Source organism: Saimiri boliviensis, chromosome 5, assembly GCF_048565385.1.
Source record: "Saimiri boliviensis isolate mSaiBol1 chromosome 5, mSaiBol1.pri, whole genome shotgun sequence".
Classification (NCBI taxonomy): Eukaryota; Metazoa; Chordata; class Mammalia; order Primates; family Cebidae; genus Saimiri; species Saimiri boliviensis.
Genome location: NC_133453.1, coordinates 4399040 through 4418612, shown reverse-complemented (window position 1 = coordinate 4418612; position 19573 = coordinate 4399040). Strand labels below are relative to the sequence as shown.

The 19573-nt window shown below is 45.2% G+C and overlaps 1 protein-coding gene across 6 annotated transcripts in view; it reads right to left on the bottom strand.

The window, feature by feature from the left end:
- Positions 1–9876: 9876 nt before the first annotated feature.
- COL6A3 (collagen type VI alpha 3 chain) overlaps positions 9877–19573 on the bottom strand; it is a 91003-nt gene continuing 81306 nt past the window's right edge. For all 6 annotated transcript variants that reach the window (XM_039469720.2, XM_074398809.1, XM_039469723.2 and 3 more), the window contains 2 exons: positions 11369–11533; positions 9877–10646 (listed from right to left, as the gene is read on the bottom strand). In XM_039469720.2, coding sequence (XP_039325654.2) covers positions 10606–10646; positions 11369–11533 — 206 coding nt within the window. In that variant the 3' untranslated portion in view covers positions 9877–10605. The remainder of the gene's footprint in view (positions 10647–11368; positions 11534–19573) is intronic.

The following is a 19573-nucleotide window of genomic DNA, read 5'->3' as shown; positions in this document are numbered from 1 at the left end:
TGCCTAGAAGACATTTATTTGGCAGGAGTCTATTCAAATCTTCACACCTGAGTGCCTTTAGCGTGGACACATCTTCCTTATGTGCCTCAAGCCTCAGCAGTCCCTAGCGCCTTGCTCCTACTCTGCCCAGGAGACCCACCCAGCCCTTGAAGAACACAAGCCTGGGACTCCCCCTAGACAAACTATGAGCCATGAGCTCCGAAAGGATCCAAGGGACCGAGGCTGAGGGTGGTCCCTGAGCCATCGTCACAGTGGCTGCTCCGGCTGCCAGCACATCCCCTGTTATTATACATTCTGCCCACTTTGAAATTGTCTAGTGAGAATCCCACTCCTGCTCCTGGAGCCAAAGGAGGCCAAAGCCTCGGGCTCAGGGGGGTCACCAGGGGAGCGGCCCCCAGAGGCTCCAAGATGGTTCCCTTTCTCTGTAAACCAACAGTTAATTCGGGCTGGGGCTTGAGTAACAACCTCTGCCAAACAAGGCAGCCGGGCGAGCCTTGATGGGGCTCCGAAGACAGTGCCTCTTCTTCCACACAAGACGGCCAGGCTGCATGGCAGAGCCTGCCGAACTGCACCCCGCTATTTTTAGTGCTGCTCTCTGCCACGCTGGCGAGGCCGCCCTGCTCAGCAGCAGGCAATGTGTTCCATGTGTGCAGGCTGGAATGCAGCGGCTGAACCAGGGCCAGCAGCAGAGCGTGCTTCCTTAAAAGGCAAGAGAATGTCGGATCACATGCCACAGGGACAGGAGCATGGAGCCCGGGACAGGAAAGGATTTCCATCCTGGAGAGCTCTTTGGGAGAAAGTGAGCTAGCAAAAATCTGCTATGAACATGCTGTGGGTGAAAATTGATTTTTATCGTGAAATTCAAATAAGGACAAGGATTTGAGCCAATGGTTCCGCTGCATTCTGGTCATCTCAGGAAAGGCGATCCCTGTGTGATTTATTTGTGGCAGGGACTCTAGAGCCACTCATATAAATTTCCCTCAGACATTTACTTCACAAATCAAAGCTGTTTGGCCAGCTGGTTACAGCTTGATGCTAAGCAGATCCAGGCCTCAGCTCAAGCTTTTCCCAGGGCAACCTTGCTGAAAGAAACCGTTTTCTGAATATATTCTAAAACAGACTAGAACAGAATAAAACATAATTAGAATATATTCTAATTTGGGATCTTTACTTGATATCATTAAGCATGCATAAGCTGCTTCTGGAAATGGTTACTATTTATCTTTGTCATCCTGAAGTTGCATCTCACTCTGACTAGCATTCATTTCGCTCCCAAGGTAGGAAATTCAACAAACAATTCATTGTGTATAGATAAGGACCAGGCACTCTATTGCCAAATTCCTCTTTCGCCTCACAGAAAAACAAAGATAGACATTTTGGGGGTCTCTCTGCACAGCCCTAAACTCGTACTTAACCATCACACTGCTTTCCAAATCACTGACCTAGGTCACAAGCATTAAACCTGGCCCAGCAATTAATGTAGGCCACCAGAAAATAAAGAAGGTGGGAGACTTGTGGCTAGGATGATGGGCACAGACCCTCAGCAGTCAAATCTAGCGAGTCAGCAAAGTCAGTGTCTAGTTGAGGCAGTCAGGTTGACAGTCACATAAGGACCCAGTTTTCCTGTCTCACGGTGAAGAAAACACAATAGACTTCACGTGTCATTAAGTCTCGTTACTTGAAGTCCTTCCTTAAACAAAAGCTAGAAAGCTTTGCTTCTGTTGTTTTGCCTCTTTCGGAAACTATTGAGGGAGTTGGGAAGAGTGATGCCTGTACCATTGGGTGAACTGCAGGCTGTTAAATGTCACTGATGGCTGTGAGTCGTGGATGCATACACATGAACTTATACAGGAGCAGTGATGGATGCAGCCCCCTCACATCCTCTCAACCAGAGCCCGAGGGCCTCAGGTCCGAGGCCTCTCCACGGGGGGTGGGCTTATTTAATTTAAGAGGATTTCTTTTTCTTTTTCTTTTTCTTTTTTTTTTTTTTTTTTTTTTTTTGAGACAAAGTCTTGTTCTGTCACCCAGGCTAGAGCGCAGGGGCATGATCTCGGCTCACTGCAACCTCTGCCTCCCAGGTTCTGGTGATTCTCCTGCCTCAGCCTCCTGAGTAGCTGGGATTACAGGCACGTGCCACCATACCCAGCTAATTTTTAGTAGAGGCAGGGTTTCACCATGTGGCCAGGCTAGTCTCAAACTCCTGATCTCAGGTGATCCACGGATTCTATTCTTATTGCCAATGTTGGCTTAGAGGCCACGCTGCCCATTTTCAACCAATGGAATGCCAAGTGCCATCCACAGGGCAGCTTTTTGGAGAGAAGCCACAGAAAGGATGCTCTTCCTCCTTCCTTTCAATATAATTCTGTCCACATGAGACTGTCTCGTTGCCAGCCTGAGAGTGGAGCTCAAGCCAAAAATGGCCCCGAGAGCCTAGAAAACCTGGGTCCTTTATGGCATCATCGACTCCACCCACAGCCTGTGCTCTGGATTTCTGTGAAATGGGGACAACCAGTGACATCATGGTCTAAGCCAATGTGAGACGGGGTTTCAGTTCCTGGCTGCCGAGAGCATCCTAACACAGCATAGCCCCCAAGAATACTTCTCTCTCCTTCCTGCTCTCCGTTTTCTAAACCATTAGCAGCATTCAACACAGGTAACTGTTCTGTTCTATATTTTTTCTTTTTTTTTTTTTTTGGTTGAGATGGAATTTCACTCTTTGTTGCACAGGCTGGAGTCCAGTGGCATGATCTCAGCTCACTTCAAGCTTTGCCTCCCAGGTTCAAGTGATTCTCCTGTCTCAGCCTCCCAAGTAGCTGGGATTACAGGTGCCTGCCCCCATCCTTGGCTAATTGTTGTATTTTCAGTAGAGATGTGTTTTCACCATGTTGGCCAGGCTGGTCTTGAACTCCTGATCTCAGGTGATCCACCTGCCTTGGTCTCCCAAAGTGCTGATATTACAGGCATGAGCCATCGTGCCCGGCCCTTTTGACACAGCTTCTCCCAACACCGTCCATGCATGACACCTGTCTCTCTTGATTCTCTTAGTTCTGCAAACACTCCTCCTCAATCTCTTTCACCAAGCCTGCCTTCTCTGCTCAACCTCTGATAGCCAGGGCATAGAGAGGCCTCTCCTGACTCCCCGTCCCTCTTCATCTACACTCTCAACAAGGGAATCTCACTACAACTCTAGGCTTCGAATATTCTATATTCCCAAACTTCCAAATGTATATCCCTAGCCCCGGCCTCTCTTCTGAACTTCAGCTGCCTTCCTCATGTCACCAGTCAAAAGTTCAGTAAGCATCCCAAGTTCTAACACGTGTGACGGAATTTTTGATTGACTACCCCGCCTCCAGAAAGAATCCCATGGCACACCCAGACGGCCTGGCTCAAAACTCCCAGCAGCTTTCTATCACATTAAAGTAAAATCCACAAGCTCCTTACCATGGTGAAAGAGTTATGAGACCTGACTTGGCCATTCTCTCTCAGACTTCAACTAAAATTTATCCACTCATTTGTTTGGCTCCAGCCACACTGGCCATCTTGCTGTTTCTCAAACAAGTCACTGTCATTTCTCTACCCAAGACCTCAGACCCAGCCCCTCTCTGGATATGGAATCTTCCTTCAGGTCTTCCCAAAGGTGGCTCTCTTATTTTTGTTTTTGGTTTTTTGAGACAGAGTCTCACTCTATTGCCCAGGCTGGAGTGCAATGGTGCCATCTGCAAATCTCTGCCTCCCAGATTCAAGCAATTCTCCTGCCTCAGCTTCCCAAGTAGCTGGGATTACAAGCATGTGCCACTGTGCCAGGCTAACTTTTGTGTGTGTATATTTTTAGTAGAGAGGTTTCGCCATGCTGGCTAGGCTGGTCCCGAACTCCTGACACCAAGTGGTCCACCTGCCTTGGCCTCCCACAGTGCTGGGATTATAGACATGAGCTACCATGCCCAGCCTCTCTTGTTTTTGTTTTTGTTTTTGTTTTTTATTTTAGCTTATAAATCAACTCTTCAGAAAGGCTTGCCTTAAACAAACAGTAGCTCATCAGACAGCCTGCACTGCCACTCACGTTCCTCATTTACTGAGGGTTTTGTGTGTTTGCCACTGACTTCCCTTGCCATGTAAGGAATACAAGAAGCAGAAGTGTGTACTGTTCACCTCTGTGTCCCCAGTGCCTTGTCTAATACCTGCTGTATGTGACGTGCTCAGCAAACGTTTGTTGAATAAGCGATTGAATGACTGTGTTGAATAAGTGATTGAATGAAGGCTGTTTCTCAACTGGCTCTGCATGGGGTCTCAGCAATGCTGAGGGGTGGCACAACGCTGGAGTGCATGATTCCAAGAAAACAGGAGGACCCCAGAACGCGGTGGCTCTCACAGAAAATCAGGTTCACTTCCGCAAATGGAGAGGAACAGGGAAGTTGCGCAGCCAGAGCTACGGCTGAAATTCATAGGCACAGCACAGGCTCCATGGCTCTTGCTGGAGCCCGAAAACCACTGGATACTTCGGGGGTCCTTTACCAGAAAAGCTTGCCAACCCCCTTCTGGTAGAGTGCTGGGCCTACTGTGGGCCACGGTTTAAGAGCTCAGAAGCTGTGCTTAATTGATGAATCCCCTCATTCCCTCCCATCAGCGTAATCAGACGTGGACAATAAGTCTCGATTATCATCCTCATCTAGACAACCCTATCTAATCCACTTCACGTTAAAGCCACTTCAATGTCTATAGGCTCATGTTCAAACTGGCTGATTGCTCATGCTGCTCATGCCCCGCTCCTTGGCCAACCTCAGAGCTCCCCTGCGGCCGTGGTGGCTGCTTCCAGGTGTGCCGACAGCACTCCACCCCAGCGGCCCACGTGGCTCTGCTTCTCTGCCAAGGACTTTTCTAGCAAGTGTGTGCAGGGGAGCCCCAAAATGCTGGTGTGTAATGCCCCCAGGTCAACCCCTGTGATGGCTAATATTGAGTGTCAACTTGACTGGATTGGAGGATGCAAAGTATTATCCCTGTGAAGGTGTTGCCAAAGGAGATGAACATTTGAGTCAGTGGACTGGGAGAGGGAGATCCACCTCCATCTGTTTGGGCAGTATCTAATCAGATGCCAGCGCAGCCAGAATAAAGCAGGCAGAAGAGCGTGGAAGGACTAGACTGAGTCTTCGGGCCTCCATCTTTCTCCCGGGCTGGAAGCTTCCTACCCTGATACTTCAGACTCCAAATTCTTCAGCTTTTGGACTCTTGGATTTACACCAGTGGTTTGCCAGGGGCTTTCAGGTCTTCAGTCACAGACTGCAGACTGCACTGTCAGCCTCCCCACTTTTGAGGTTTTGAACCTCGGACTGGCTTCCTTGCTCCTCAGCTTGCAGATGGCCTATGGTGGGACTTCACCTTGTGATTGTGCACATCAGTCCTCCTTGATAAACTCCCTTTCATAGATACATCTGTCCTATTAATCCTGTCCCTCTAGAGCATGCTGACTACCACAAACCCCAACCAAAAAAGAGATGACGGTCAGTCCACAAACACCCAGCTTTCTGTTCCTTGTAGCATTCTCCCAAATGCCTCAGTGGGTTCCCAGGGGGACTGAACGGCTCTCAAGGATAACACGCTTTTAGCTAATGCGCCATCCTTTGACTCGCCCACTTGCCTTTCTCCATCTTGCTTCTCAGTGGCCTCATTTGTGCTTCCCACGCACCTTCCCAAACAAATGACTGCAACTGAAACTTGGTCAGGGTCTGCTTCTGGGGAACTCAAAATAAGGCTGGTTTGCCAATGACCAGTCAGCTTCTTGAACTATAACTCCTATCAGATGTAACTGTTTTAAATGGAGTCTTTAAAAACAAATATTCTTTCACAGATATTATAAGTTACGCCAATTTCTTTTTATTGTGCTATTTCTGTTTCTAAGATCCCTTATAAAATTCATGCAAGGCCAGGCATGGTGGCTTACGCCTGTAATCCCGGCACTTTGGGAGGCCCAGGCAGGCAGCTGGATCACTTGAGTTTGAGACCAGTCTGGACAACACGGTGAAAACCCATCTCTGCTCAAAATACAAAAGCCTTAGCCAGGCGTGGTGGTATGCACTTGTAATCCCAGCTACTGAGGAGGCTGAGGCAGGAGAATCGCTTGAACCCGGGAGGCAGTTTGCAGTGAGCCAAGATCATGCCACTGCACTCCAGCCTGGGGGACAGACTAAGACTCCATCTCAAAAAAAAAAAAAGAAATTATTTAAATGCTGGGAATTCATTATTCTCTTGAAATCATACATGCATAGCTAGCTTACGTTGCAGATGCCCATTACCTTCTATGAGATGACTTTTTGCAACAGCGGTGTGGTTTTCTCAGAGACATTGACATAGGCAGGAAAACAATGTCAGGTTCCAGGTTGAGTGACGCTTGTCCCTGCCATGCTCAGAGGCCCTTGCATCGCTGGCCTTTTCCCATCACCCATGATTAAATGTCAAGCTGTGACAACTAGATTTCAAAATACTACTTCTTTGGTGTTTTGGTCTTCATCAACTTTATGCCCACCATAAAGTTGGGCCAAATAATTGGGAATACCATGGAAAAGGATTTCTGAAGCGGCTCTGCACTGGGGTCTCTGAATGCTGAGGGGTGGCCCAACGCTGGAGTGCATGATTCCAGGAAGACCCCAGGAGTGCGATGGCTCTTACAGCTGCTTACCGCTGGTATTCAACTCCCAGGGAAGGGGAGGCACAGGCAGCAGCAACACTCAGACCCAAACTAAACCAAGGACGGGTGTGCCAGAGGGCAGCCTCTGGACCAGACCCCATGGCCTGGCAGCGTTGGCAGCCCCCAGCTGCTCCGGAAGCCACACCCGGATAGGTGGAACCCTGGGAGCCTGGCTCATGAAGAGCAGCTAGGTCCAGCTGGAAATCTGACAACCATGGAAATTTGGCAGGAAAATACGAACCATCTCCTAAAAGTGAATCGCTGTGGGGGGAAGAAATTTAAAATGGTTCTCGAGGGTTCAAAACATTGGCTTTCTACAAAAAGGCTGGCACCCGTTCATAAGTGCTGTGATTTCTTTTTAATTATGCTGAAAGTTGTAAGGAGGGAATAAAAAGTAGAAAGCACTTGTATTCAAAAATCCAGCAAAGTTGCTGTTGAAAGGACGGACGTGCCCATAGCTGAGTGCAAATAGATATACTCGTGACTCGGCCTCGGAGACCAGGCAGGCCGTACTCAGCCCCGGCCACCTTCTGCACAAGCCCTCAGCACCTGCCAGAGCCCCCAACTTCTCCAAGTTCCTCCCTAAGCCACAGCTGCTCAGGATAATGAGAAGAGATAGAAAAGACTACAAGGAAATGACAGGGAAGGATAGAGACTCGCTGTCCAAGAAAGAGTGACAGAAGGTCTTGGGGAGAGTCATGCAGAGTGCATGCTTTGTTCTGGGAGAAGACACATGGCTCAGATCTGACTTCCAGAGAAAGTGCCAGAAACATCTGGAGAACAGCAGTGAGGGTCCTACAGGAGCCAGCCTTGGAGCTCTGGGAGGGCTTCTGGGTCACCATGACTTGTTCAGATGCTCCATTAGGACACAGCTGAGGGAACTGGACCACTCTGACCCTGTTTCATCATCTCTAAAACTAGGGCAATGACCACTACTGAACAGCACACACCACCTAAGATATGTGTGAAATACCTAGCAGAGCACCCGACCCACAAAGCCTTCTGGATAAAGGTGTACTGTGTTCGTTAAGGTCATATCAGCTGCTAGAACAGTCCAAGGCCCTAGTCTCTTACCTCGATAGAAGTTTATTTCTTAGTCACAAAATCCAAAACAGGTGTTCTTTATTGCCAAGCCGCCTTCCATGGGCCAGGCTGGAGGCCTCCCCAGAGAGAGCTGAGGGGATATTAGGGTCAGGGACATGTCAGGGTTCAAAGAAGGACACAGAGTCCTTGGTGAAGTCTGGCAGATGCATCTTGAGAAGAGACATCCATGAGCTATCACGGGGTCAAGAGTCCTGCAGCTCAGGTCATGTTTTGCTGAACCCTAAGTTAGGACAGATGATGTAACAAAGGATTCTGTTATATTTGCTCTGTGGGAATAAATGGGGAAAACCATTCATCCACCACCTGAGCACCTTGCCTTACCCCAAGTTAGCAGCACACGCAGCTTAACCAGCCACTCGCCTGGACTTCCACCACTTCCTCCTTCTCCCGACTCAGGTGAGACAGTGGCTGTGATTGTCCCGGCAATTTTGAGCAGCCAAGGGACACACACAGAGAAGCAATGCATGGGTAGAGTGAACCAAGAATGGCAGGGATGGCATGCTGGCAACAGGAGGTGGGAAGGGAGTGAGGGTTCCATGTCCGGAGCCCTAGGAAGTGAGTCTCCAAGTGCTGGGCACCCCCCCAGGCTGCTTGTAACATGCCTTGAGCAGACCATCTAGGTACATTACAAATATTGGTGTCCTACTCCTGTACGTTGGAACTGACTACTCCCCCAAGTTCCACCAGTATCTGCAGGTCTTTGTCAAAAACATTTTCTTACCCCACGGAAGGGCCCTTTGCCAGTGTGCCTGCAAGCCAGAAGGACCAGAGCAGGAATGCTCCAGGAGCAGCCAGTGATACATGGGAACAGGTGTATTACTACGCCAGCTCCTTCACCCCTCTGCTGGGCTATGAGTGCCACAGGCCCTCTCGGAGTTCCCTGGAGGGATTAGGCTCTGGGCACCCACAGTGGGCGCTGACTACACACCTCCTAACTGCTCTTCCTTTCTTGCCTCACTCCCCATTTCTCAGCCACTCAGTGACTTCCCTCACCTCCCATATACATACTCCTACCCATATCCTCTGTTCCAGAGGCTGCTTCTGGAGGAACCCAAAAGGTAAAACCAGAGTGCGATGCTCATTTTAAGTCCACAGCAGATACAGTTGATGGGGGCATCCCTTGGGAAGCACAGCAGGCAGCCCATCGCCATGGAAGCTGGGTCCAGAGCTCACTGCTCCTCAAGTTCCTACAAGAGGCTCATATTCGGCTCCTGGCTATTCCCACTTTCTCAGCGTTGGTCACCAAAGGCCACAGCTCAGAGCACACTGACCTGAGCCCACCATGGTAGCTTCCAAGCTAGAAGAGGATGGGGGAGGAGGTCACGGTGGCCTTGTGAGGACAAAGTGCCAAGTGGGGCTTCTGGAAAAGGCCATACTCTTCTCTCCCTTCCCAATAGACCATATGGCAAATTTGTCCCATGATTTTAAATAGGACTGTCTGCTGACACCCAAGATTCCTGTAATTCTACCCTCAGCACTTGTCAGACATATGTATTTTATTAAGTAAGTTGTTTCCTTCATAAGTGGAACTCGACTGCCTCCTGAATATGTATTTGTTGGTTTCTTGCATTATTTCTGAAGACAGCAAAAAAAATCTTTAAGAAAAAAAAACAATGAAAGACCTTGTGCTTTGTCTTTGAGATTCCAGGAAAGGGGTCAGGGAGTGCTGGGGAAACACTGAATCTCTCAGCCATTGTGAGAGGGAGCAAGTCAACCCACTGGGAAAGGAGCACTGCAGAGAGGAAGGCAGGAGGAGGCTGAGGCTCTGGGGGCCAACAAAGAGTCAGGGGAGAGGATGGAAGCCAGCCTGGCTCTGAAAATCAGAAACACTGCCTGGACCCGACAGCAAGAACACCCTGCACTCGGCCACGGAGTGCTGGAGGATGTGGGGCTGAATTCACAAAGCGGGGTATGCTTGTCTCCACTGGTCTCTTGCACACTGGCTGATAAAGCGCTTCTCGCTTCTTCCACTGGAAATGAAAGGGTGTTGCCCAGGTCCATGGGGCCAGAACCAAGCCAATTTCCCCAGACTAGAGGGGGAATTCTAACCATCGCTGCTAGGAAACAAGACAGCCAAGAACACACACCCAGGAGACTTTCAATAGACTTTATTAAAAAGTTTCTTTGTATAAATTTCCTAAAAATTTTAAAATTAAAATTAAATCCCCTCCCCCCCCGCACAAAAAAAAAAAAAAACACACACAACATTAGAGGAATGCCAAAAATATTCTCTATGACAACTTTCTTTTATCTTTAATGAAGGCATGGGTCCCAACGGTGCGCATAGATTAAGGGATTTTGCTTCCTTCTGAACTGGATCATTTGTTAGAGGCTTTAGAAAAAGAAAATTAGCTTGAAATCTAATCCAGGAGATTGGGGGCAGAAAGTGAAAAAGTTGGTCTCTTGTTTCTCCATGATACACAGGCTTCCCATCTAAAGTCATGCTTAACTAAAAGGAAAAAAAATGAACCAAGCAGAAGTATATAGAGCAGCCATGACATCTGCATTATTTTCTAGACTTTACATTTGCCTGCAACAGGCATAACATGAAACTCCAGAGGGAATTTGAATTGATAAGAATGTTCACATACACAACAGCAGTGGCTAACTATTACACAACATTCAAAGTATTCGAGAGAACAGACACATTAGCACCATACTGATAGATCATGCAGCAGATTGATTCCTCCCGAGTTCGAGTGTAAATCAAAGCATGAAATGATACAGTGCAAGGGAATCTACACCCGGAGCTTCTACAGAGACGAGTTGGCGATAGCTGACTCCTTCTTCTTCAAGAGGTATATGATGTTGGCCAGCCACGTTTAGGTTCCCATCACATTGATGACTCCGGGTTTGGCGAGCACTGAGCGTCGAGGGGGAGAGTGGGATGAGGAGCCGAGAGAGAAGAGGAAAGGCCACGTTACTGACTCAAAAGGGCACATCATTATCATGACACAGCCGCGCGACCCCTGGTTTCCATCACCTGTCTCGCTTTTCTGCTCAGTACCATCAGTGGCTCTCTGTGACCTTCGCGGCCCGGGAATGTCTGTGAAATCTGATTCCATTCTTTCACCCTGCATCATCTACCAGGACTTTATACGAACTGAGCTCTCCCCATTCTGGCACTGACCCCAGGATCCATTTAAAGTGTTTATTTTATCAAAGTGTTTATTTTATCACCCATCGAACTGCCCAATGTAATGGAGTCACTCATTGTTATTTATACAAAGCAAAATTATTTAAAGATAAATTTGTGGGGGCTACTTATCTTTGGTGTTAGATGTAGTTACTCATTATATTATTTTCCCAGAAATCATTTTTGGTGCAATATTTTACGAAAAACGGCAACTTAGTAAAATTTCTGAAGAATGACAAGGGACAAGTGTTTTTTTAGAAACCCAAAATAGGAATTCAAAAAGAAATTTCATGGGCTGTATTTGAACCTCTTCCTTATCTGAGTATACAATTTATCTACTTTTTCATATGTATCACAATCTTTGTACCTCTAATATTTTTCAAAGTGACTTATTGACCTGAATCTCTTCTTATTTGCCAAAGCTATAAACACAAAGAAGAATCACTTACCAGGAGCGCAAACCTTTTCACATTCTTTCTGTGACCCAAATTTGTTTTCATTTCCACCACAACCTCCGTACCAGAATCTTGCACAGCTTTTGGTGTTTGGATCGTAGTACCATTTTAATATGAAGTCCCTGCAAGTTCCTTCGTCTTTCGGCAACTTGCATATATCTTTAATAGCAAGATGACAAAAGGAGATTAATGAGAATGTGTGTGTTACTCTGTTCCCAGTGCTGGGGCTGACAGTCTGATGATGCTACTGTGGCAGAAGAAAAAGAAGCGAAGAGCTTCCAGAAGAAGACACCCTTAACCTGCTTGAATCTTTGTCTCCTCACTGCCATATGGACACAGTAATCGCTTACAGCATTGTGAGAGATAAATGAATTCTATCAATGAAAGGGCTTCATATACAGCACTCAGAATCCCAAACGTTGGCAATGGTTACTGAATAATTTTAAATGAAATAAACTGTCTTTCTCCTTTCCAATCATGGGCCCTTGCCCTCCAAATTGTTCCATGTTAAATCCCCAGGGAAGAAATCAAATTTTAAAATCTCAGAGTTTTATACTTCTTGGCAAAATGGAAATTTGATTCTGTTGGGATATAGTTCAACAATAAGGCTCTACCTTTCATTACAAGCCAAGTAGACTGAAAATTAAGGGTAAAGCAGAAAAGAAAATCCTTTGAGAGAGAGAGAGTGTATGTACACGTGTGTGGTAGCCAAGGGCCTTTGTGACCTGCCAAACGAAACACGTAAAACGAAGAGCTAGCACTGATGTAAAATGCATGATGGCAAAAATGTCACATAGCAGAGCTGTTTTGAAGACAGAGAAGCATTCTTTTTCCAGTTAAGGAAATTTATGTTTTCAATGCACACGTCTGATGTAGCCCAGCTGCAAAGTAAAGCGAAGGTCCCCTTGATGCCTGGAGCAAAAAGTTTACAGTTCACACACAGCGCAACTTCTGTTTACAGAGATTTCTGGCAAACTCCAGATTGTTCTGAGAAAGAGAAGCACTGAAGTCAACTGTTATCTGTAAGTTTGAAAACGTAAACCTTCTTTCTCCAAAACTCCCTGAAGCCAATAATTCTGCATGTTCCTGTGAGCAGCTAACAGGCTCAAATTATCCAGCTCTCCCCACAAAGGGCTGCTTCTCCATCTCCTTTGTCCCCAGCGAGGCAGGCTGCTCACAGCTGTGGAGGTGGTGAGCATCTGTGGTTCAGACAGAGAGCAAAAAGGACAAGGAAAACCTGAGGCTTCAGTGGATCATCATAGCTTGGATCACCCACGGTGGAGCTGACTCAAAGGTGCATGGGATTGAGGCTCAGAATTGGTCTAAAATATTCCCTGGTTGCTGCTGTCACTCAAATGCCAGGCTGGTGGCTGGTGGCTCCACAACACCTCCTAGTCACAGACCCTCTCAGGGACCAGAGAGCCAGCAGTCCCCCTGAGAGCCTTTGAAGACTCCAGGAAGTCAAAATAAAACGGAGACAATTTACAGAAACAACCTTCTTTCCCTCAAGTATGCCAGTAACTGAAGGAAAATGCCTAGCTTTCGAAAAAGGTCCTCCAGGGAACTGAGCAACGAAAGGTGATTCAACCAACAAAACTTATTCCTCATTTACTGGGGGGTTCTCCTTTCCAATTTCTGGGTCATTTGCCCACCAAATCCTTCCATGTTAAATCCCCAGAGAAGAAACCAAATTTTAAAAGCTCGGGGTTTTATATTTCTTGGCAAAAAGGAAACTCAATTCTGTTGGCATATTGTTCAATAATAAGGCTCTACCTTTCATGACAAGCCAAGTAGACTGAAAATTAAAGGTAACACAGAAAAGAAAATTCTTTATGAGTGTGTGTGTGCATGAGGCCCGCATCAAAGGGGGCCTCCTCCTTCCTTCCCAGAGCGTTCGCCAAGGGACCCTATTTGTTCTAATTTATTTATCTCAAGTGCACTTCAGTCCTGACCATCTGTGTTTACCTGTTCAGTTCCCAGTCCCCTGGGCTCTTCTGAACCAATCATGAGAGGTCTGCCCAGACCCACAGACACCCAGCCCGTGGGCAGCCTTACAGCAGCACACTCCACCTCCCATCTGACTAGCCTCTCCAGCTTCCTGGGGTCTCCACCCTAACCCTCCAGGTCCACACCATGGCACTGGCGTTTTCTGCCCTTATTTCAGTGAGAGTCACTACTGAGACCCTGTGAGATTTACTAATGGAAAATAAGGACACTGTTAATGTGGACAAGCAGATATTTGGAAAACCAAGAGAAATACATTAATGAGGACCCAACATGATTCAAAGACAAAAACCTGGAATCCTCCACTTCAGAAGCATGAAAATGGGGGATTTTATGTTCTTAAGCAGACTTCTAATGCAAACGGCACATCATCTTGACTTCTGAGACCCATCGTTTTGGCTGGACTCTCCTCAGCTGTGCCCACATATGTTAAAGCAACTGTTTAAAAGCAAACAACAACAACAACAAAAAGGCAGGGCTCAGTTGCTCACCCCCGTAGTCCCAGCACTTTGGGAGACTGAGGCATGTGGATCACCTGAGGTCAGGAGTTCAAGACCAGCCTGACCAACATGGTAAAATCCCATCTCTACTTAAAGAAAAAAACATATATATATATATATATATATATACATACAGACACATATGCGTGCGCACACACACACACACACACACACACACACACACAGCTGGGTGCAGTGGTGGGCTCCTGTAACCCCAGCTACTTGGGAGGCTGAGGCAGGAGAATCGCTTGAACCTGGGAGGCGGAGGTTGCAGTGAGCTGAGATTGCACCATTGCACTCCAGCCCAGGTGACAGTGCAAGATTCTGTCTCAAATATATGTGTATATATATATATATATATATATATATATATATATATATGTATATATATATGTACTGGAGTATAAACAGAGATGGCTAGCCCTCGTTGAACTTAACCGGGACGTTTCCCTAGAACGACCAGTCTTCGGATGCAATAGTTGTTCATCTTTTCCCTCTCAAATGAGTTTGCTCCCCAGGCCTGACCTGTAGGAAGCTAGAGCCTTCTCTTTTTCTGAAAGGAGTGTTTGGTTGAGTATTCCTTAATTTGCTCTTCCTAATTACTGAGAACCTAGTGAGACCCTAAAAGTCAATAAGGACTGAAAACTATCCACAAGCTTCCTGGCTTCCTAACGTAGAATAACAATGTAATTTTCCTTGCAAAACAGAGGCGAAACAGAGAGGCGAAAGGCTGCCTGACTCAGACCACTGTCTGCTGAGACTTCCTTACTACCGGTCACAGTGTTAGGTTAAAACCCCATTCTGGGAATCCCACCTGTTCCCAGAAGCCACAGGCACCCACCTAGAACATCCTAACAACAACCATTCAAAAACAGTGGGTTGCAAGGCACCCTAAGCACTACGGTCTGTTTCTGTAATAAAGATATATGGGAGTGGATGCAATGCATGCACCTACCCACGTGAGGGAATATTCATAGAAAAAAAATCGGAAGGCTATGCATTGGGTCACTCCTGGTTTTCAACAAAAGCCAGCAATGCTGTCACAATGAGAATTGTATAACATATTTCTTTGTATATCCTGAATGCTTGACAATGCCTCTCTATTAACTTTATCATCAGCAAAAATTATGTGTATTCTTCAAAGCGGAGAACATGTTGAGTGAAAAATCTTGTCTTTTTCATAGTTTGATAGTCCCATAGTGTTTCAGTGCATTTTTAAAGGCATCTGCTTTGACGTTTTCCAAACATACTGATTTCCAAATCACTATGTAAGTACTCCCTTGAGCAAACTGAAGGACGGCAGGCTGGAGGTGTTTATGCTGCATTCAGAAACATGTTCCTCAGCAGTTTAATGGTCCCCACAACAAGAAAATTCAGTCACCTTCTCACTCGGTATTGTTATTATGGCGTAAAGCAGGCGTTCCCAAAATTTTTACACAGGGGACCAGTTCACTGTCCCTCAGACCGTTGGAGGGCCGCCACATACTGTGCTCCTCTCATTGACCACCAATGAAAGAGGTGCGGTGCCCCTTCCTGAAGTGTGGCAGGGGGCCGGATAAATGGCCTCAGGGGGCCGCATGCGGCCTGCGGGCCGTAGTTTGGGGACGCCTGGTCGCCTGGTCACCTGGTGTAAAGTGCTTACAAACCTTAGATACTTCCTTGGATCCAAGTATGGGTGCAGGTACGATTTGCCTGAATGAAAACACTTTCCACCGCCTACATTTTGAGCACTGGTCGGTTCAAAGGGTACCAAGGAAACGTACTAACTTTCTAACTTTATTTATTTGTTTATTTATTTATTTACTTTGAGACGGAGTCTCACTCTGTCACCAGGCTAGAGTGCAGTGGCACCATTTCAGCTCACTGCAACCTCCGCCTCCTAGGGTCAAGTGATTCTCCTGCCTTAGCCTCCTGAGTAGCTGGGATTATAGACATATGCCACCACACCTGGCTAATTTTTGTATTTTCAGCAGAGATGGGGTTTCACCATGTGGCCAGGCTGGTCTCAAACTCCTGACCTCAAATGATCCACCCACCTGGGCCTCCCAAAGTGCTGGGATTACAAGCATGAGCCTCCACACCTGGCCAATTTTTAACTTTATTTTTAAATATAGCTGTGGTTAAATTTTAGACCCTTTACTCTTTCAGATCTTGACCAACAGACTCTATTTTTTAAGACTTCAGGAAAAAAAAAATAACTCTTTGGGCTCAACATGATCCACACACGGTAACTAATCAGAAAAATTCCTCACACAGCAATGAACAACAGACAGCTTGGAGAGGATGATTTCCCAAATACTTGTAGCTATTTAACTTACTTCAGCCATGGGATTAGTGCGTTCTTTAAATTATTGTTAACATAAAGTCAGATATTTCCCTCGGATATACCATTTTATGCTAATTGATGATCTATAAGCATACGGAACATGGACGACCAAATACTGTATTCCAACCAATCTAAGATATCTTAATTATGATGCACCATTGTTTTATGTTCCACTAAGTCACACAAAATATTACCAATAAACCATGATATGTTGTCAATTCTAAGTCACGTTTCAGTTTCAGAAGGGTCCCAATGGGAAAAAAATGTGCATCTTAGAATCAGTAAGTAAAATGTTAGTAAACGTGAAATGATGGTCCCTTCAGAGCTATGTAATTGGCCCAGTGATGTCTGCTCAGGCAAAATGCGATCAGTTCTACAGACTGCTAATTTCAAAAATAAATAATAAAAGATATTGTTATTTTTTTCTAGTTTCTGCATTAAAACTTCTTTAACACATACAATCAGGCTAGTAATTTAGGATTCATTTTGTAATATTGCAAAAAGTAAATTTTAAGTTAGAAAATCTAACTTGTTGTTTAGAAATTTCGGAGAGTCTTAGCTTTAGTAATAACATGCATAGAAAATATCTATCCAAGGCTTCCTTAGCTAAAAATGAGAAGGGAGAAGAGGGAAGGGGTAACAAGAGACTAAAATCAGAATTAGCAACTACATAGCACTATCTAAACCAGCTGCGGGTAAAGCAGGTGGTAGAAAGGCCCAGAACACCCATGCATTGCCGAGGCCGCTGTAATGAATGAAGGACCCATTGCTGCTAATTGCCATTTGTAGGCAGCAGATGTGTCACAGAAAAGTGGCTGGGGTGTAATTCTTTTAGATGCTGAACAAAGCAAAAAGCACAGTGAGATATTTGTGTGGGAGTTCATTTTGTTTGTTTTAAGAAAATACAAATATTAACCATTTAGAATCAAATCACCTAATATTGCAAAGCTGGAATCCTGAATGGCTGCCAATGATGCCATAGTCATGTTAATGGACTGTTAACAGAATCAACCTTCATCTCAAAGGCAAGAGCCTCCCTGCCACACACCGAACAGGGCCAGACCTTGTAGGGACAAAGAATCTCCTAACCAGACTGCCCTTGCATTTACATGCCTAACTCAAATACCTGATAAACAAGCATCTATTCAGTGTGATTGTCAAAATGTGCAAACATTAAGAAACGCAAATGAAAACCAAGGGTAAGCTCGTGCTCTCCTCCTCCTCTGCCTTAGGTGCCCAGGACTGAGAACCTTTTCATTTCAGGGTGTTTTTGCCCACAGATTCCTTCACAGACTCAGACACAGGTCACCAGGTCCCCAGAATCCAACATACAGGTTCGTAAGACAGCATCTTTTACTCACAAAAGTGAAGAAAGCAAACAGTAGTATCTACTATTTCATAGGGACCCATCTCTGTAAACATGTTTCTAATTAATTGATGCTGCAGAAAGTAAGAGGAATTAAAATAGATACATGTAAATATAGAAAATGTATTTTTAAAACTCTGTTTTGCCTGGTCTAGAAAATCTATCTTTGGAGAAATAATGCAAAATAATGCATATTGTGATAACTGGAATTTGGATGCAAAATACACATGCAACTACTGAGTAAGCATGCGGTTACCCTTTTATTACGTTATTTAACAAAGAGTGATGTCTTCTAACTTCTTTTTCTATATCCAAAAATATATAAACCATTAATAGATTTCCTCGTCACCCCAGGGAAAATGGTTAAAATGACAATTACAGGAGAAGGTGAGGAGGGGAGGGAGAGAAGTTAATGGGGGGTAGGGAGGATAAGCATTCCTCTCCTACTTCTGGTTATCCATTTTTAATTTTAGACATTTTTAAGTAAATATTCCATTTATTATGTTGGTGCAAAAGTAATTGCAGGTTTTGCCATTATTTTCTTTCTTTTTTTTTTTTTTTAATTTTATTTTAAGTTCTGGGGTACATGTGTAAATCTTGCAGGATTGTTACATAGGCATACACATGCCATGGCGGTTTGCTGCCTCCATCCCCCCATCACCTACATTAGGTATTTCTCCTATGTTATCCCTCCACAATCTCCCCACCCCCTGCTATCCCACCCCTGGCCCTCCATCCCTCAACAGGCCCCAGTGTGTGATGTTCCCCTCCCTGTGTCCATGTGTTTTCATTGTTCAACGCCCACTTATGAGTGAGAACATGCAGTGTTTGGTTTTCTGTTCTTGTGTCAGTTTGCTGAGAATGATGGTTTCCAGATTCATCCATGTCCCTGCAAAAGACAAGAACTCATCCTTTTTATGGCTTTGTAGTATTCCATGGTGTATATGTGCCACATTTTCTTTATCCAGTCTATTTTTGATGGGCATTGGGGTTGGTTCCAAGTCTTTGCTACTGTGAACAGTACTGCAGTGAACATACGTGTGCATGTGTCTTTATAATAAATTGATTAATAATCCTTTGGATATATTCCCAGTAATGGGATTGCTGGGTCAAATGGAATTTCTATTTCTACATCCTTGAGGAATCGCCACCCTGTCTTCCACAATGGTTGAATGAATTTACACTCCCACCAACAGTGTAACAGCGTTCCTCTTTCTCCACATCCTCTCTAGCATCTGTTGTCTCCAGATTTTTTAATGATCGCCATTCTAACTGGCGTGAGATGTGTTTCAGCAGCAAAATCGCAATATTTTCCCACCAACCTATAATTCAAAAAGAGTTCTCAAAAGCAGCATGTATGTGTGTAAGCCAACACAGTCATCAGGCCAAGGTATATTCAGTGGCCTGTTTTGTTACTATGAAGTAATTAAGTTTAAGAGCTCAGAGATCAATTATGTAGGGCCTTGTTCTTTTTTAAAAAAGTAATTTATGTCTTCATTCTAGGCAGGAACACACACATATGCATGTGTACACACATACACAGACATGCATATGTGAAATGCTGAGAGGACATTCACATCCTGGGTCTGAAGGTTACGTCCCAATTAGTATGAAGGAGAAAAAAACACAAGCCTCAATTTCAAAAACTCTTTTCTCTTTATCACATGTAGACAGGTGATCTCAGTGTTAAAGGTCTGGCTCAAAAGCATCTTCTTAATTCTGAACCTCACAACTCAATATAAAAAAAAAAAAAGAAAGAAAGAAAAAGAAAACAGCCCAGCCAGAATCTTGCTTAAAGATTTTCTTGCTTATATTAACTAGGCAGTGCTGTTTATATAATCTTGTCCTTTCTGGACCACACATAAGAGAATCAAAAACATCCCCAAATCTTGCTGTCTGGTTTACACCAAGTCATTTTCTCTCAATGAAGCACTAAATTGGCTAAAAATTTTCTATTTCTCACACTGTTTTCAGGGTAAAGTTAGCCAGTGAGTGAGAAATGA